The following is a 20,147-nucleotide window of genomic DNA, read 5'->3' as shown; positions in this document are numbered from 1 at the left end:
GTTTCATAGCAGCACCAACGACAACAGAAGAAAGAAGAAGAAGAAGAAGAAAAAGAAGAAGAAGAAGAAAAAGAAGAAGAAGGAAGGAAGGAAGGAAAGAAGGAAGGAAGGAGGGAAGGAAGAGAAAGAGGGCTGAAATTGTTTAAAAAATGGGTACAAGTTAAAACTTATAAAAATGAGTATAGGTTAAATGGGGGCGACCAAATAGGGCATCCCGTGCAATTTTTACGTTATTTTATGTTGTTTAATGGGCCGGGCATTAATGGAGTGATGGCTAAATTACTTCAGGGCTAAGAAAATCAAACTTTGATCCAACACCGTTAAACTGTTTTAAGGTTAAAAAAGGTAAAAAAATGACACCAAACACTGATCCAATATTATTAAACTATTTAAGGTTAGGTGCATGTGGCTCCCGTTGATGACAAGATGCGGGAAGCGCGACTCAGATGGTTCGGACATGTAATGAGGAGAAGCCCAAATGCTCCAGTAAGGAGGTGTGAGCGGCTGGTTGTGGAGGGCACAAGAAGAGGTAGAGGGGGGCCTAAGAAGTATTGGGGAGAAGTGATCAGGCAGGATATGGCGAAACTTCAGATTTCCGAGGACATGTCACGTGATAGGAAGTTGTGGAGGTCGAGTATTACAGTTGTAGGCTAGGAAGTAGTTGAGTCTCGCGTTACTTTGTACCATTGTGAGCCTAGTCCGGTAAGGTTTTAGTCTAAAATAACTAGGGGCATTTCCATGTCTTAATACTTTTTCTTTTCGGTGCAAGATCTATTTACTAGCCATCATTTCTACCTTGTATTTTTCTTCTGCAATTTATGTTGCTATTTTTTCTATGATCTTTATGGTGAAACTAATATTCTCTCCTTTTATTTTTCTTATTATCTTGAGCCGAGGGTCTTTCGGAAACAGCCTTTCTATGCCTTCGGGGTGAGGGTAAGTTTGCGTACATATTACCCTCCCCAGACCCACTTGTGGAATTTTACTGGGTTGTTATTGTTGTTGTATTTTAAGGTTAGGCAAATGTCGAAAATGACACGTAATAGCTGGTTGTAACATTCCTAGTTAAAATATACTTATTTTAAAAAAAAATATTTAAAGGTTACTAGTTTTGACAAACTTAATAATAGACTTCATCCTCCTGCTACTATTGTTGCTTCTTGTTCAGGCCTTCGAGGTCTGCGGTTAGGCTCTAGCAAGCCTAGTTGTCACTGAAAGATAGATTGAACCAAGGAATGAAGGTATTTTTCTCATTTTTTATTTTCTTCAATCTTCATACATCATTTTTATCAAATTAAGAAATTCAGATTTATTTAACTAATTAAGTTTAACTCTTATATGATGTTTTTCACAATCAAACTTATCTTCAATATTAGTGTTTGAGCAAATAAATACTAAATCAATTAATAATAAGTTAAAAGGGTGAATCTCAGTTGAACTTAATAAATTCTAGACCAAATAAAATAAATTTTTTTTTAACGAGTAGATTTCAGGAACATTAAATAGTGAGCTTAATATGCTATGATTGACAAAATATGTAATATCATAAATGTATAATAAATGTAAGAAATGAGAAGGGTTATAGTGGAAAGGAATTATCACCCAATGATTGTATGATTGGGTGTTCCCTTTCTCTGATGGCGGCGTGAAAAACAAGAGGTCAAAATTTATATGAGATGTTGAGATTTATGGATAAAGATTGAACAACATGTGCTTGAATAAATGAATAAGATAATTCTTTTGTATATTCTTCTCTCAACCTTTACAATATGTTCTAGTTCCGAAAAAAGCAAATCCCTTTTTGTTCTCTTTCTCTTCCTATTTATAAGGGGCATTTCCCAAAAACCCTAAAAAGTACAACATAAAGAATATCCAAAAGAATATTCATTATGCCCATTTATGAACCTAAGTTATCATTATTGTCCTGTCTCAGCTGCCCGCTTTTGACGTCGACCTTTATGAGTAGGGGTGGGGATACTTTTGGCAAAACCGAAATCCAAACCGAAATCCGAATTTCTTGGATTTTTGGATTACGGATTGGATTTTGGATTTAATTTTTAAAATTTTTGGATTTTGGATTGGATATTGGATTTGGTACTTCGAATTATGGATATCCGAAAATCCGAAATTCTTATACTTTATATTTAGTTCATTATCCATATGTCAATAGTAATAAGTTCAATATCCTACCCATTAGAGATTATCATATATATTTAATACTAGTTACTAAGTTATTATGAGAATACTTTCTATTTGGATATGGTTTTACTATTTCCACTTCTTATCTATCGTATTAACGTCTTTATTGTATTTTTTTATATAATAATTTCATTACTTTAATATTTCATTTGGATGATTGTGGTGAGAATGAAGAACTTTTCAGGCAATTTAACATGAGTACTTCATTTGGATATTCATTTTTGTAAAAAGAAGAGACATCTCAACTTATAAGCTCAAAACCGAAAATCCAAAATATCCAAACCGATTAATCCGAAACCAAACTTAAAAAATATGATCCAATTCGAATCTATTTGGATTTGGATTTTCATTTCGTCAATCCGAAAAGTGAAAATCCAAACTGAAATTTCATATGCAATCCGAACTGCCCGAACGCCCACCCCTATTTATGAGAACGACCTTCAGTCGTTATGTGGTCGACCCCATTCTTTGTCTTACTTATCTGTTACTGGTGTTACCAAATTTGGACCTATACAATTAGTTCTAACTTTTCTTTGCTAAAATTAAATATAATATTAATGCTTCTTTCGCCATATACTCAATTTTAATTTAAATATGTAATGGCAGGAGGCTGGTGTATTTCTTTATTTTTAATTTTTTTGGGCTCAAACTCAACTTTGGTATTAACTTGGTAATTTTATGAATACAGTAGTCACCGACAACTTGTTTGGATGGTTATTACTAGGGGTGTACATGGATCGAATTGGTTCGGATTTTATCAAAATCAAATCAAACCAATTATGCTGGTTTGGATTGATTCGGTTTTGTCGGGGGTTTTCTTACTTTGTTAAAATTTTGATAAGTAAATATATATTTAGTAAAACTTGAAAAAAACGACAAACATATGATCTATTAAAATATTTTTATTGGAAAATTTACTTAGTAACACATGATAGTTATTTTTTTAGTCGTCTAACAATAATTTTTCATTGATGTACACTTTAAAGGTTAACCGAATTTAATAATTAAACATAAAATTTAATATCATACTAAATAATGATATGTTCTATTTAGTTTTAGCTTATTAAAATAACACTTCAAATTCGAAAAAGATATAAGAATTTAATAGACCTTGAATATGAACAAGGAAGAACAAAGAGATTGACACATTTCAATAACACTTGATAAGAAAGTGATGATACAACACATTATTTTGAAGTAAATAAAGACAGAGCACTTCTTATTCTATTAAATATTACATCCCATAAGATAATCCAAAATATTTCTAGACATTTTTTTAAAGAAAGTTCTATATAAAGTCATAAAATTATATACGAAATTATATATATTGATATAGCGGTTCCGTTCGTTTTTTTTTTTCTCAATACTAACCAAATCAAACCAAACCTAATCGATTTTTTTAAATAAGTTTAGTTTAACTTTTCGATTTGGTGCAATTTTTTGAACACCCCTAGTTATTATATATCATTTCATAATATATCATATTGTATTGTATTATATTTTATTAGATTGCAATGTTTTATGATGTCAGGCACCAACAATAAACTTACAATATTACCAAAAAATATATAATAAATTTAATATATAAAAAGGTAGAATAAAGGATAAATTATAATTATGCTAGGAAAAAATAATGATATACATAAACTAATATTTATTGTATCATATCAGTAAATTCGTCGTTACGTAACGACGAAAAGTGCCACTAAGAACCGTTTTGGTGTGGTCGCGTCGTATTTTTATTTTTTTCTCTTATCTTGCCCTCTTTTATTATTAAAAAAAAAATATTTTAACCTTTACCCTACCTTTTTATATAATAATATTACCTCTTACCTTACTTTTTCTTTATAATATTGCAAGTTTATTCTTCATATTATTGGTGCATAACATTATGAAACAACGTAAAATAATACAATCTATCCAAATATTGTATACCTTAAGACAATATATGACAATATAGTGTACAATACTATACGATACATTATGAAATAATACATAACAACCATCCAAACAAGCTATGACAATATCATACAATTTATAATAGGAGAATCAAATTAATGTGATAATGCTAAGTGTCACAATAAAAATGTAACAAGTGTCAAATTTTCGGACAAAATTAGTTAAGTTAGTTAATACTTAGTTACTCTTTTTGAAATTGAATTTAAAATAATTAATTTTCTATATATTTTTAAGGAAACTATTATTAAAAAAGGAAAAAATATATAAATATATAACTTCAATATAGAGACATATAAAATGATAAGACTAATTTATTTTTTGAGATGAGAATTTTTTTGAATAATAATTAATATGTTTATGCTATATGCTATATGGATAAGATAAAACTAAAGAGAAAAACATAAAAAATAATTTCAATAAATATATAAAATATATAAAGATAAAATTTAACATCTTATGTAGTAAGCTTAATAAAAAAAATAAAATTGACATATTAAATACAAACAGGAAAGAAGAATTTCATTTAATTTCTTATTGAAAATAATACAAAAACAATAATTATTACAATTCTTAGTGGATTTATGAAATATGATAAAAGAACTTCTCTGTTTAACCTTTGAACTAATTCAACGCCATCCATTTAGAGAAATAATGCAATAATATTCATATTATAAATAAATACTAAATGAAAAAAATTTAGAATCAAAATATTGTAGAACAAAAACTAATATATAAAGAAAAGAATATATATAATGTGATACTATCCACACTTTAAATTTATTTAATAAAATTAAGTAAATAAATAATACTCAAAAATATTATTGATAAATTTAAATATCGAAATAATTATGAGAAATTCATACAGGATAAAGTCAAGTTAAAGTCGAGTTAAAATTATAATTTATTAAAAAATATTATATTATTTAAATTCTCTGTAAACTACAAAATGAAAAATTAATCAAATATTATAGTAGAAAAGAATGTATGAAAAGAGGGGGTAAAGATAATTTCATGGTAATTATAGTTGGAATTAATTAAAAAATAAAAGATAAATAAATAACACTAAAAAATTATTGATAAATTTAGACAATTGAAGAATTATAAAAACAATAAAAAAATATACTAAAAGAAAAGTAATAATAAAATATTAAGCCAATTGACAAGTTAATATAAAGTCACATTAGTAACTACTTGCTAATTTAATAAAGAATAGATAAGGAACAAACAAAATTTATTTGATTACTACACGATGTATATCTTTTGATTTTGTTTAAATTTTGTTATATTTTTGCACATTATATTAAATAATAAAATAATAATTATTAATATTTATTAAAATAATATAATATATTAGATCATAATTTTATGAGATTAATATTTTCTTAAATTATCCGCGCGTGTTCTAAAACATCCCAAGCTGTGAGCAGGAACCCGAGAAAGATTAGCAGAGAAGCGATAGATAGCCTAAGCCCAACTCTGTGCGTGTCCTCCACTTAAAACAGTTCTTCCACTCAACAAGCACTTCATTTGGTAATGGCGAGAATGGCTTGCTCTCACCTTCTTCCTTCCATGGCAGTTCCGCTCAAGTCTTCTCTCTTCAATACCTCTTTAAGACTCTCGGAACCCGCGCATCATGTGTTACTCATCAAAAGGCGCTTCTCCGTTGCTAAGATAAGCATGAGTTTGCGAGCCGGCATCGTTGGCCTTCCCAATGTCGGCAAGTCCACGTTGTTTAACGCCGTTGTAAGTCGTTTACTTTCTATCTTTTCTTCACGTGAATGTATACCACATATTTGTTGAAATGCCGCTTATGCAATTAATGCTCAGGAACTGGACGTAGAAGCTTAGAAATTGAACTACAAGTACAGTGAATAACACGCATAAATACTTGGAAATTTTATTTCCTTAACTAGATGTTTACTGGAGTTTAGTTACTGGTGCTTCTAAGAGAAGGAAGTTAATTGAAAATTGGATAGCGGTTCAACACCTGGTCCATGATTTGAAGTTTATAGGTTCCAACAAAAACCTCAAATTAATATACAATAATATCAGGGTTCATAGTCAAATTCAAACATTTATAGCATATATTTAGTGGATTTCTTAATATATATATATATATGCAAAAGCTACTGGATTCACGTGATTGATTTTGTATATATTCCCAGATGCTCCTCGAGTTTTATTGGTGAGCTGAGCTGAATTGATGCTATTCTATCTGATAAATGCATACTGTATATCTGTATGAATTATTTGCCAGCCAGAGGGATTCTAACTGAGGTTTTGAGTTGATAATTGTGTTACTAGTTCTGCATGCTGGAAAAACTTAATTGCAGAATTTCTGTATTTACTTGCATTCTGTGGATTGAGTGGGTATTAAAGCTAGATATTGATGATTATCTTTATATATAATTGGAGTTCAATATCATAGCTCGAGGAGTTGGGTGTCACTTCAAGTGTTAAACCAGCAAAATTCTAGTGCTGCTTCTTTTTATGGTTGTTGATGTAAATCACGCTGTGTCTTAAACTTCAAGTATCTCCGGAACCCTCTAGCATTAACTGATAGAACTGTTTATGCAATTATTATCGATGCTATTACTTATATTGATTGCTAATTAGTTGGTCCATATGTGTTCGGCATTTCTTTAATTTTTGTTCGGTAGTAAGTGTCAGTTGCATTTGTACTACTATTAATATGTTACTGTGCTCTATTCTATGTGAATTCCAGTCTGTAAAGCTAACAAATGATAACATATGCTGGAAACTTAATACTGTACTAGTGGAGTTTGCTGTCAGATAACTCCTTTAGTTATCTGCTGGTATGTTTGCAGTTGGTCACTTATCCTAATAGCCATTACACACCATTATGTTCTTGCAGGTTGAGAATGGGAAGGCTCAGGCTGCCAATTTTCCATTTTGCACAATTGAGCCAAATGTAGGGATTGTTGCTGTTCCTGATACACGTCTCAATGTTCTTTCTGATCTAAGCAAATCCAAACGAGCAGTCCCAGCGTCAATAGAGTTTGTTGATATAGCTGGGCTTGTAAAGGGTGCCAGTCAAGGGGAGGTTTATTCTCAATACCTAAAGTTTCTAGCATCAATTAATATAAGTCAATCTTTTTACTTATTGTATCCTTGTGGCTTTATAAATTGAAGATAAGACAATAGCTTTATAAAAATTTCTATGGCAGGGCCTGGGGAATAAGTTCTTGTCGCATATTCGTGAAGTGGACTCCATACTTCAGGTTTTATATACTTTCAAGTGCCTTTGTCATTATTATCTATAATCTTGTTCTATGTTGAATTCCTTGTTACTTTTATATATCCCACTTCTGTGGAAGTAATAATGAGTCTATGTGACATTATTGAAGAGTGTGACTTGATCCTGGTATAATGATGAGAAAAAAATATTAAAATATAGATCTTGATGTATCCCTTTTTGATAATAAATGAAGGCAGAATACATAACTGAACCCTTAAACTTGGCCTTTTTTGTCACTTGGACACTTAAACATAGAATTGTTTCTATCATGCCCTTCAACTAAACCACATCTGTGCCAATTAGACACTTTGTAGACCATCTGAGAAAAACTTTTATAAATATTAAACATGTGTATTACAGTTGCCTCTAACACCTTAAAATATTCCACCTTATAGAATTAACCCCCAAAACAAATTGAAACTCATTGTCAGAAAATGGAAAACCTTACCGTCAGCTCTGACGACTTAGTGCCCTAACAAGCTTTATACTAAAAATTTCCTCCGTTCAACTTCATTTCACTTCTTCTTGTTTCGATTTCACTGAATATCACGCTATTCTCTCTGTTCCTCGTCTAAGTTGGTGTAGCTTACAAGTGTCGTGTAAAGAGAACAAGCATGCCAAATGAGAATAGTCAAATCCATGTACACTGAACTTTCTTTTAAAAAAGAATTAAGAGGAAAAATGATGGGTTCATGGGAAGAAGAAGAGAAATAGAATGTAGGGTAAAATTTAGCTTTAATTGGAATAATATATAAGAATATAATAATCTATATTATATTAAAAGCACGAAGGCCCTTAGCGAAATGTCGTTTGCCTTTTTTACCCTTTAAAATATAGAGTTCACATTGGACAATATAGTAATTTAAGTATTTCATTAATATTTAATAAAAATTTAACAATCTTGGATTGATAACGAGATTATTTGGTAAATTTTTGCCACAATTATTTGTTATTAATTTTGCATTAATTATTTAGTATAATGTTTCTTCACGTTTCTTACATAGGAAAGTTAATAAAAAAGTTTCCCTAAACTTTCGCTTCCCTATGACTTTGTTTGTTTGCCTTAATTATTTGGTAAAACTTGTCTTCATGTTTCTTACACAAGGAAAGTAAATAAAAAGAATTTCCAGCACTTTTACTACTTGGTTCACTCTCATTAAATAACCGTATGTCTATTGAACTTTGGTTAAATTCCCTTTATTCTTTGGAGTAGTAAATATTTGGTAAATTTTTCATACACTAGAATAGTTAATAACGTTTTTTCCTAAACTTTTACTACTTTGTTCAACTTTCAATAAATGACTTTATTTGTCATTAAATTATCTAAATTAGGAAATTTTGTAGTTAGATTCTCTACGAGCATATAATTCCTTTTATGTATCAATTTGTGTACCAAAATATTTCTATAAAAAAAGCTACAATGTCACAATTTAATTATCAAACTTCGCCCTATTCCAACACCATAATTTCAGGTTTTGTTTCTTTTACTAATATCAACATCTTTTATTACTTCGTATTTTGCAAGCACGTTTGCATGCACCAGATTTTATTGTTGCATCAACAATTTATCTTTATTGTTGCATCAACAAATTGTTATTATATAATTTTTGTTTCATGTTTTGGACGTGGCTAATTTCACATCTCACGTAATTTACAAATTTAATACTTATTATCGAACAATTGCAATTCATCACAAAAATCGATTAGACATTCGATCTAAGTCTTATTACTTAAATTAGTATTTTTTTTTTGTTTGATGTATGATAAATAATGTACTTATTGCTATGCCAGCTCAAGTTGCTTGTTTTAAAAATAAAATAAAATTAGACTATCTCCTTTAATTCTGTGTAATATTAATACTACATGATTTGCATTATTGCAATTGACATGCTTGAATCACTTAGATTTCAACAATTACATCTGTTCAGGTAAACAATCTTCCTCATATCATAAAAATAATCAATTATTGAATTAGTCACTTTGATAACTTATAAAACTCTTATGCATGCTTTATTTTAGGTACATCTGAATGGCCAGTGAAAAGGAATTGTCAGACCAGTATGTCCCAATTAATAGTCTAAGAGTATCTGATTCATGTTGGGTAATACGAGTGTTAGTGTTTGGGAGTGGAATAGTAAAAGAGCTCAACAATAAAACAAATCAAGGCACCCGAAAAACTGTGACATTAGTTAATGAATAGGTAATATTTATTTTGTATCAATATTTTATTTCATGTCTTTTCATATTATAGTTTTAACCATCAGATTAGCTTAAAGTGAAACTTTTTACCGGGAACAAAAATTCACGCTATACTTTTCAATGGTTATATTGAGAAGTGGGAAAATTATTTACAACAAAATAAGATTGTTACATCATAAACGAACGCATCAATAGTGCCAATCCTAATTTCCAATCATCGCACAAGGAGCTTGAGATTGGATTTAAGGAGAATACTTTAGTTGAAGAAAGCAATACTCACTTTTCGACCATTGGTTTTTCAAATAATTTTATTTCATTCGATGAGGCATCAAAGTGCACCAATCAAACAAATTTTGGTAAGTTATTTAGATTTCATCCAGTAATCTTTCACTAAATATACAAATAATATTTTACTTCTGTTCGCCTTATTAATTTTTTGATAATATACATTACCACATCCAAGCTTCGTTGTACCACTCAATTTAGTGTCTACACACTGAATACGACTATTTCTTTAATGTAATAATTTTTTTGCATCGTCAATTGCTATTATACTTAATTCATTCTTATTCAATTAAATATGCACTATTTTAGACAATTTATCATTTAAATATTTGTTGCAACATCAGTTACCTTTATACGTAATTCATTCTTATTCTACCTAATTAAGATACACTCTTTTGTGCATAACGCATAATACACGTGCAACGCACGTACATTAAATCTAGTAATATAATAATAATCAACAACCTCTTTCTCATGTTCACGCTCCCTTCCCCTCGCACTCAATAATGTCACTACAAAGTGTCTAATTGGCATAGATGTGGTTTAGTTGAAGGGCCTGATAGGAACAACTCTATGTTTAGGTGTCCAAGTGACAAAAAATGCCAAGTTTAAGGGTCCAATTATGTATTCTGCCATAAATGAACAAATTTCCTTTCCACCAGGCAACATCCTTTTTTTTGAGGAAGTAAGTGAAATATCATTAACAAAAGGCATCAAGAAGATGCAAAAGAAACAGAAGGTATCAGCCCAAAATATAACAACCAAAAGATCTATCATAAGACTAAGGAGCTGATAAATTCCAAAAAAGATTCAGGGTTATAAACAGGGGTAAGATTAACTCAGCTAAAAAGATTAACTAAGCATTTGGTTTTAAGTGAATGATTGGCAGTTGAAACCCCATCAAAGCATCTGTGATTCATTTCAGTCGATATGCACCACAAAATACAAGTAAGAACCATAGCCCAAATGCTTTTGATGGTTTTCTCAACTTTCCATGAGCACCAACTCACCAAAGCTTCCCTGACACTACATGGCATAGACCAATGCAGGCCAAAAGAGTTAGGAACATGTTCCACATGTCTGTTGCAATTGAGCAGTGAAGAAACAAATGGTTAATTGTCTCAAACTTGCATACGTTACACCTATTAGGTAGTTGAAAATTTCTCCTGACGAGATTGTCCTTAGTTAAGCAAGCACCCTTTAGAGTGATGAGTGATCCAGCTAAAGCAGGTAACTTTTGGTAGCAACTTAGTTCTTCAGATTAATTCCCAAGGCCATTGATCAATCATTTCTTTATTGAAGCTCAAGTGGGAGTAGCCTGCTTTGACTGAGTAAGTCCCTTCTTTGCTGTTGCCCCATTTAAGTCTATCTCTTCTATGTCTGGTGACTATGCTGTTATGCTGGCTTCCAAGAGGTGAAGCCAGATCTTCTATCTCCCATTCATTAAGATCCCTTCTTAGGTTTAGATTCCATGTGTTGCCCTCCCTGTTTTGAGCAATAGTGGAGTCTGGATTGGTTGCAATTAGGAATAATCTTGGATAGACCTCCTTTAGCTAAGTGTGCCCCAACCTTTTGTCCTTCCAGAATTGGATGTGTACGCCATTTCCCACCTGCAGTGATGTGTTTCTTGTGAAATCCTCCCAAAGTTTCATGATACTCTTCCACAACCCAGTTCCATATGGTGTTCTAACCACATTAGTGCACCAGTGACTAGAAGTCCCATACTTTGCTTGGATGATCTCTTTCCAAAAGCCAGCTTCCTCCTGGTTATACCTCCAGTGCCACTTCATAAGTATGCTTTTGTTGTAAAGTGCCAGGTCTTTAACCCCAACCCCCCCAAGTGTTTTTGGGCATTGTAACTTTGGACCATTTGACTAAGTGGAACTTATGTTTTTTACTGTTACCCTCCCATAGGAAAGATCATTTGAGTTTGTCAAGCTGTTTTGCGCTTTGACTGCGATTGAGAATAGGGACATAGAATAGGTAGTTATACTATCCAAAACATTAAAGGTATTGCTGCTGCCACGATGCCAATCTTTTCTCTAACTTTTCAATGATCACATTCCCGATATCAGTTGTCCAGTGTCTATCACCCAAGGGGAGACCTAAGTAGGTAGTAGGAAAGTGTTCCACCTGGCAGCATCCTTCGAAGGATCACTTAATATTGCCATGGTCAGCTTGAGATTGTTTTCTGATAATGATCTGTGCTTACTCAATTAGCGTCAAGACATTTTAAAACTTTTTTACTTTCTTTTCTAGTCTTAATAATGCCAAATGTATTTGTAGTATGGAAATAATCATAAATAAATCATTCAAAGGCCTTCTTTTCTCCTTTGAGTTATAAGGCTTTACTTTGCTTTTATATTACACTCCTAGTCTGTGTGCATGTGAAGAGAAGAAAAGTGTTCCATCAGCACACTTTGCCTTGTTAATTTTAGAAGAGTTCAGCGCCATACATTTTCTGTTCCTCACTTGCTGGAACTGCTTTTGTGTACTATTTCAGGTGGTACGTTGTTTTGAGGACAATGACATTGTCCATGTGAATGGGAAGGTTGATCCAAAATCTGATATTGATGTAATCAACCTGGAATTAGTATTCTCAGACATGGATCAGGTATTTGTTACAATTCTGCTTTACAGGTACGGTATGCTAATGTATAATCTTGAAAAAAACTGCATGAAAATCTCCCAAACAACTAAGGAAAAAAAACAGTTGTCATTGGGATCCATTTAAATTTTTTCTTCCTTCTCTTTTTCCATTATTGTTGTTAACTTCATTCCTTTCTGAAATCAGTTCAGTGGTTCATTCATCACTTAATTTCTGATCTGCAAGGGTAGAGGTTAATAGCATTTGATTTTCATGAAAACTAATGGGTGTTCTTGGCTGTTATACTGACAGCCAATATGATATCTTTGGTATTGTTGCATGTAGGTTACTTTTAACATTTGTATTATGAAGAAATGATAAAAATCTGTTAGAGAAAACGAGTTTGAATGTTTGTCATAAAAAAATAGTATCTTGCTTGAGAACAGGGTCATAGTACTAATGATTTAAAATGTTATTGAAACTATAAGTATGGTCATTTATTTTCTTTGTTTGTTGCAGTCAGTGTCAGTTCTAAGTTTCTTTGTCTGATTAACATCATAACTATGATAAGAGAGATCGAAAAAATAAAGGAAGACAAGATTATCAATGGTACTGCCGGGTAGGATGAATGCTAGCAATGTAGTTGTTGAGTTATCTATTAGAATTATATAACCAATACATATGATGTGGATGTTTCATCTCACAAATTCTCGTACATTTCAGAATGCACATTCAGTAAGTATCATGCGGGTCGGTAAACTGTCAGGAAAACTTCTTGATCTTTGGTTGAGGGGAATGATTTCTTAACTAAGCTCTATGCAGAAATTTTAGCTTATCACTTAATCTGCAATCAAGAAGCTGAGACATTCTTGAAAGACTAAAAATACAACTTTCCCTTCATCCTTTCAGTACAACCTGAAAATAAAACATAAAGTCATGCTTTTGGACCATCTTGTCTATGTAATACATATTTGCCTTCTGAATTGATGGCTGACGTATTTAATGGAACAAAAAGTTAAGCAAAAAATTAACTGTTATGGAGTCTAATAAATTTTTCAAAAAGCAAAAACAGTAAAGGATGAATATAATTCTCCTTTTTAAGCACATCAGATGGAAAGGAACTATTTTTCCTATCGTACTTAAGGTCCTCATGAGATGATGTCTAGAGTTTAGTTGAGAGTGAAATGAAATACTTAAAAAATATAGATGGTTTATTTGCAATATAACTTATTTGTTTGGGCTCAGATAGGACAATGTAGGATTTAGAAGTATATAGAACAATAAATGATGGGGATGACTGGAATTATTGCGCTTATCTTTGGTTGCTTAATTGAAGAGGCAATCAATTATCCGAGTCTCCTCATTTGTCCAACATGAACTAGGAGTATAGCTCATGCCGGAGGCAGGCTGAAGAATGTTAGGATGACAGCTTGGAGGAAAAGGAGGACATAAAGACCCATGAGCAGTACATCTTTTTATTAAGATGGACAAAATAAAGATTTGATCGTATATGATATGATAGTATAGTGCTGAACGTGTATATTAATATATAGATTTTTCTGTACCAATGAAGCATGCATGCCGCCAACAGAATGTGCACAAGACAAGGGGTGTGGATGATAATATTTTCTTTCTTTCCTAGCAGTAATGTTGCTTTCTCCTCGTAACGTTTCTGGGTATGTGAGCCAACTGATGGCACTAAGTTTCAGTTTTACAAGAATGCAGATTGAGAAAAGAATCGAGAAACTCAAAAAAGGCAGAGCTAAAGATTCACAAGCTAAAGTAAAGGTACTGCTATCTTTTCATTTCTGGAAGATTGAGTAGTTCATCCTTGCAAGGTTCTAAAATTTTAACTGTTGTTTGGTTGACATCCCAGTTGTAAGTTACAATTGTGTTCTTTGGGATATTTATTTTTGGTATTCTCTTTTCAGGAGGAAGCAGAAAAGTCTGCCTTGGAGAAAATACTACCAGCACTAATGGATGGAAAACCAGCAAGATCAGTATCTTTGTCAGAGTTTGAAAAGGATTCTATTAAGCATCTTTGTCTTCTTACTATGAAGCCTGTCATATTTGTGGCAAATGTAGCGGAATCAGAGGTGGCTGAGCCTGAAAATAATCCTCACGTCAAAGAAGTAATAAAAACAGCTTCTGAGTTAAATTCTGGCGTGGTAACAATTTCAGCGCAGGTTTGTTGACATCTTTCAGCAGACTTTTTCCTTTTGTATTGAATCAAAATTCACGGCTTATTCCACTTCAACCGGAGATCTTCATCCTATTTGCACTATCATAAATTGCTTTATTGTCATATATAGTTTTGGTCCTCGCTAGGAGTCTAGAAGCTCTTATGATAAAGTAATATCAGAAGGAAATATGGAATATGTAACATCAGTTACCTATGAGTGAAGGGGCGAGAAGCATGAACTGACCATGGAAATCGAGATCTCTTAACCAAACCATTTTAGGGAGAGGACCAGTTATTTAGTTGTTTTCTTTGTTATACATATCCTTTTCTTTTTCGCTTTTCCCACCTTCAGCGAGTAAGAGTTATGATGTGGTAAAGTGAATCTAGCTTTCTGCACTTTTAAAAATCTTTTTGGCATCCAAGGGTTACTTCCAATTGCTACATATTTCTGAGCTTCCAATTTCAGGTTGAATCGGAGCTATCGGAACTTCCTTTAGAAGAGAGAATGGAATATTTGAAATCTCTTGGTGTCGATGAAAGTGGCCTAGGAAATCTTATCAGAGAAACTTATGGTCTCCTAGGGTTGCGTACATACTTCACTTCTGGCGAGAAGGTGAAGTAAATAAAAAAGCTTTAGTGACTTTTGATTGTTGGCATAGCTTTTGTCACTATAGTCTATGTGTGTTGAGTTTATTTTCGGGCAACTTGCAGGAAACCAAAGCATGGACCATACTCGAAGGTTTGTACTATATTTGCTCTAGTTTATTCTTTTCTTAAAGGGGAAAAAAGCGGCTCTGGTCCCTCTCTTATATTACTTCCAATTTTGTTTGATTTCTTTTATCTGACTAAGCACATAAAACATCCACTTTTCCTGTTTTTGGTTTTAATCCTATGTTAATGGCGCTTAACTTAATATAATATCCTTGTGTCCTTGTCCTTAGTAGCTTTACTTAAAGGGCAAATTAGCTTTTCTTTTAACTACCATTGTCTTTTCCCTCCTCCCTCCCCGCAAATTGTCTCTGCAAGTCTCGTTCGTTTCTCTCCATCCAACCAGCAGCCTTCCCACTTGTTCTCCCTCTCTGGATGCTCTGCCTTTTTCTCTTCCTTGGTACTCGTGCAAATAACCATATGCAGCACCCTTTCCCCTTCCGAGCTCCTCCACGTGGAAGTTTTCTTCTCCCTAGTTCATTTTCTTTTGATGTCGAACTCTTCCTCGTCGTGGGTCAATTTTTCGAGGATTATTCTGGGATAGTTGTTCAGGTCAATTTTGAAGATTAAATAAGATAAAATTGTATACCAGATTCAACTATGGATAGAACAAAGCAATGCAACAAGATAGTGAAGGTGAAAGAGAGGGTAATTGTGCTACGACTGCCAGCAACAGAAGCAAGCTAGCACGCGGAGGTTGTTGACGAACATCAACTTTCAAGGTGTACAGATATATTTATCTGTTTATCATTTTTCACCAATATTTAGTGAAAATGAGAAAGAAAGGCAGCCTTTAATTTTCTGTTAACTGTTGTATCAGAAGTGCCACACTAGAAAATGGAGGTTTTATGTACTTAAAAATAGAGGGACCAAATTTGGAATGGGCAACAGAGGGGGTAAAACTGTTTTTTCCTCTAAATTTTTTTTTACCGGGGACTTGTAACTGAGTCACTTGTGCTTCTAGAAAAGAGTAAAATTTCCTTTTAAATAGGGTACGGATTTGAATATTTGACAGGCTCTTGAGAGATGACGTGGCATCTAACGCTTCACAATCCTTTATACTAAACATGTTTGTCTAACCATTATGATTACACAGGAATGACTGCGCCCCAAGCAGCTGGGGTTATTCACTCCGATTTTGAAAAGGGCTTCATCAGGGCAGAGACGGTGAGTATCATTTAAAAATGTTAAAGTAGGGCATGTTGTAAGAAACAGTAAACTATGCTTTGGTCACTGTCCCAAGACATCCATCAGTTACGTTGTTTTTGCTTAAGAGGAAGACCATATAGTCAATATTTCTGACAAAATTTAATAGGCATGCACATAGATTCTACACATTGCAAAGATAAAGATCAAGAGCTTAAAGCTTCACATTGTTTAGACGATGAAGATATGCTGACAATGGTAAAATTTGGATTTCTGTGGATACACATAAATGTGATTGATCTAGAAGACTGGATGTAACCATTTCTGTGAATAGTCACCTTAGATGGATAGAGTAAGTCAACGCAAGGTTTCACAAGATAGGTGGAGCTTGATCAAACCGTTTTGTTAGGTCGTATGTGGTTATCAGTGAATTTGAAGAATTGAGTCTATTTTATGGCTGGAAATATATAACTTTGCTTACATGGTTTTAACTTACGAATTATGAGTCTGTGGATTTACCCACCTTACCAAACATAGAAGTTTTGTTTAATGTTATTCTGGTGCTGTTAGGGCTTGTTTGTGCATAAAATAATACCTAAAAGATGTTCAAATAGTAGCTGCTAATAGGGTGGATCTTAGCTCAACCAATGACGACAAATACGACTCAATCCAAACTAATTGGTCGGTTATATGAATCCTCAGCATCCACTTATCTCCATTTGAACAAAATAGTAGCGGATATATGAATCCTCAATATCCGGCCTAAAAGACTGGTGGAAAAAGCTCTTTTTGTTGGTCAAGACCTTTTGTTGAACTAAGTCAGTCTGTTTTCTAAAAGTAGTAGTTTTCTTCTCATGGATTTCTTCCCGTCCAAGCCAGGAAAACCCCATAGCTATAGCTATCCAAGAGCGAAAGTGAAAGGCTTTCAAGTGGGCGCGGATGCCGTCTAATGGGCTCTTTGCCACAGAATGTGATGTCTTAGTTCAAATAATATAGGATTTGCACTTGTTTAGTGTGACTTTAAAGGTTTAGATCCATTACATTGCTAATTTTTTTGTTTGTGTAATCGCGTGGTTATCTTTTCTCTTGCATTTCAAGTAGTCCAGGAACTCACGCTGCTGAATGTGAGGAACTGTTTGGAACTATCTTATGAGTGCTTGGAGTTGTTTTGCTCATGGAAATATTTAAGAAGGCTAGAAACTTGCCAAAAACTAGATGTTGGAACCATTTCAGCTTAGTTGACCATCACCTTCCAACCTCATATGCACACCCAAGCTCGGATGAGCTTGTTGTCAACAAACTCAACCACAACTAACGTAGAACTATAGTAGTCATCGTTAGTTATTTTTAGGTCAGATGAGCCTCAGAAATAAACAGTTTCAATAATTCGTCATCTAGGTATATTTTTCTGGTCTTAGTATGTTATTAGCCAAGTGTTTTTTCTATTAAGTTTTTGAATGGTTTTCCCTTTACTTATAAAAAAAAAGAACTTCTTAAGTTTTAAGTGGTTTGTTAACTTTGCTTCTTTGCAGGTTGCTTACAATGACTTTGTTTCTGCTGGTTCATTTGCTGCTGCAAGGGAAAAAGGACTTGTAAGTTGGCATTTTCTGATATTTATGGTTCTTGATAGTGCAGCGTTGATTTTTGACAACTTCAAGTGTGGGGAAGCGTATAGAATATCTTTGTAGTATTTGATTGAGACAGTAAAGCAATTATATAACCCATTTGATAGTCTACCTGAACCAAGTGTATGATTGAAATTTGAAAACCTTGGTGCCTTCTTTTCAATTTCAGATATATCTGAACCCAATAGGGTCCACCCCATGGCCCAAATGTACCCAGATAATTCCTTAGGTACCTGAAATGACTCGAGGAATCAGTTTAAACGTTGGGACTCGTGATTGTGGTAATTTAAAAAATAGATAAATGTTTAAAGTAACACTATATAAGCTAAATATTTCTATGTTAGCCATTGAAATACTTTATGTAAGAAACTGCCCCCCCATAAATAGCCTTAGATATCTATCTTTGGCTTGTGCTTAGCGCCCCATAAAATAACCTTAGATATCTATCTATCTTTGGCTTGTAAACACATTAGCACATCCATGCAGTGGTAACACCAAAATAGCTTCCTGAAGCAAAAAGGTTTGGCGAACACAAGTAAAGACTCCATGTTTTTTTTTGGTGTCATTTTCTGATTACTATTGATTGGAAAACATTTTGCTGGAGAAACCTTTTTTTAATTTTTTGGTGGACCACTTCATTATCATGTCCGATTCCTTGATATCTGTATAGTTTATGTAATTGGATATTTGATAGTTGTTACCTGAACTTCTTACTTTGGCTCCAGCACTTCAAAATTAAGATGTTAATTGCCTCCCCTACCCCCAAATTGTAAAGAGGTTGCTAAGTCTCATGTAATTATTAGTATGTAGTTTTTTTTCTTTTCACAATGATAATTACTTGTGTACCAGAATATAAATAGTGCTTTTTTGTGCCTACCGACCCATGCAAGCAAAAGAATAGATCAAGCTGGTTACAAGGTTTATCTGTGTATGCAGTTGAGGTTAGAGGGGAAAGATTATGTTGTGCAAGAAGGGGATATAATGCTGTTTCGGTTCAATGTCTAATTGTAACACAGCTGGTGAAGGAGATGTCACATATTTTTTTGATGCCCGCGGTTGTTCTGAACCATTCAGGTTTCTGAGACAGCAAGTTTTGCTATGAAATCAGAGTTTTTTTCGGGAAGCCTATATTTTATGAGCTAGCCAGGTTTGTGAATTTAACGCACTGCAAGTGGTGTTGATAGATATATGATTTTTTTCCTCAGCCGCTACAAATCTCAATTTGGATCGTCGTGTAACATTCAATGTCCATAGGTCTTTCGACATGTGTAATATTGTTGTAATTTTTTCACTCCTTACCAGTTACCACCCTCCCATACGCCTTAGATGGGCATTGCATATGATTTAAAAATAAACGGAAAGAAGAAGAAGATTCAAAAGTAGAATTTTTCGTCATTTGATGGGTTATGAATTGTCCAGCAGTCGGTACATTCTTATAATTTTATAGCTTGAAAGCTTTAGCTGCATGGTTGATGGAGATTCTTTTTTTTTTGGCAATCCGCTAGGCAAGCGCCTAGGGCTAGTTTTTTATTAATAAAAGAAAAAAGAAAAATACAACAATTAGGAAAAGAATAAATAAGGGGGACAATAGCACCGTTAGTGTTACCCATATGCCTTGGCTATATAATTACTCCTCTGCGCCTCACATTGCCTTATGATGACGACCTCATGTAGAGGATTCATGGTGTAGCTGCCGGCAACGTTTCACGAGGGCATATAATCTCATAGCCGTGTGGATAATTTCCAAAAGCATAAGACTAAGGCAACACAACTCGGACTAAACCTTACCTTACTAATCCTATTGAGCCAAAGAAAAGGCCTCACCTACTAGCAAGCATGTAAAAAATAAGAACTTGAACGAACCAAATATTCAATGATCATCACAGAGTTTATAACATACTGTGTGATGATATTACAAATGAGAATACTAAGAAAGTGGTAAAATAGAATGTAGTACCAATTTGATTCTTGTCCCTTCTTTTCCAAACTTGTAAAATC

The 20,147-nt window shown here is 33.2% G+C and overlaps 1 protein-coding gene across 2 annotated transcripts; it reads left to right on the top strand.

The window, feature by feature from the left end:
- The first annotated feature begins 5,572 nt into the window (after positions 1-5,572).
- On the top strand, positions 5,573-19,544 carry LOC104249722 (uncharacterized). 2 transcript variants are annotated; one of them, XR_011403881.1, is made up of 11 exons: positions 5,573-5,901; positions 7,034-7,222; positions 7,347-7,400; positions 12,405-12,515; positions 14,214-14,276; positions 14,420-14,674; positions 15,137-15,283; positions 15,382-15,409; positions 15,971-16,100; positions 16,475-16,545; positions 18,057-18,073. XR_011403881.1 is itself a non-coding variant. In XM_009806199.2 (11 exons), exons 1-11 carry the CDS (start codon positions 5,692-5,694, stop codon positions 19,152-19,154), a joined length of 1,257 nt encoding a protein of 418 aa, XP_009804501.1. In that variant the 5' UTR covers positions 5,575-5,691; the 3' UTR covers positions 19,155-19,544. The 2 variants fall into 2 exon arrangements, 1 of the variants encoding a protein (XP_009804501.1); XM_009806199.2 differs by lacking the exon at positions 15,971-16,100 and adding an exon at positions 19,086-19,544 and having other exon boundaries at positions 5,575-5,901; positions 18,057-18,116.
- Positions 19,545-20,147: the final 603 nt, after the last annotated feature.

This window comes from Nicotiana sylvestris, chromosome 11 (assembly GCF_000393655.2).
Source record: "Nicotiana sylvestris chromosome 11, ASM39365v2, whole genome shotgun sequence".
NCBI classification, from domain to species: Eukaryota; Viridiplantae; Streptophyta; class Magnoliopsida; order Solanales; family Solanaceae; genus Nicotiana; species Nicotiana sylvestris.
Note: the sequence above shows the minus strand (reverse complement) of the source record. Positions and strands in the feature narration are given on the sequence as shown.

Bases quoted from the DNA above. Each gene is read 5' to 3' on its own strand.
- LOC104249722 (XM_009806199.2), top strand. From the start codon at position 5,692: ATGGCGAGAATGGCTTGCTCTCACCTTCTTCCTTCCATGGCAGTTCCG. The intron at 5,902-7,033 runs GTAAGTCGTTTA...ATGTTCTTGCAG, and splicing joins CCACGTTGTTTAACGCCGTT to GTTGAGAATGGGAAGGCTCA. The intron at 15,410-16,474 runs GTTTGTACTATA...ATGATTACACAG, and splicing joins AGCATGGACCATACTCGAAG to GAATGACTGCGCCCCAAGCA.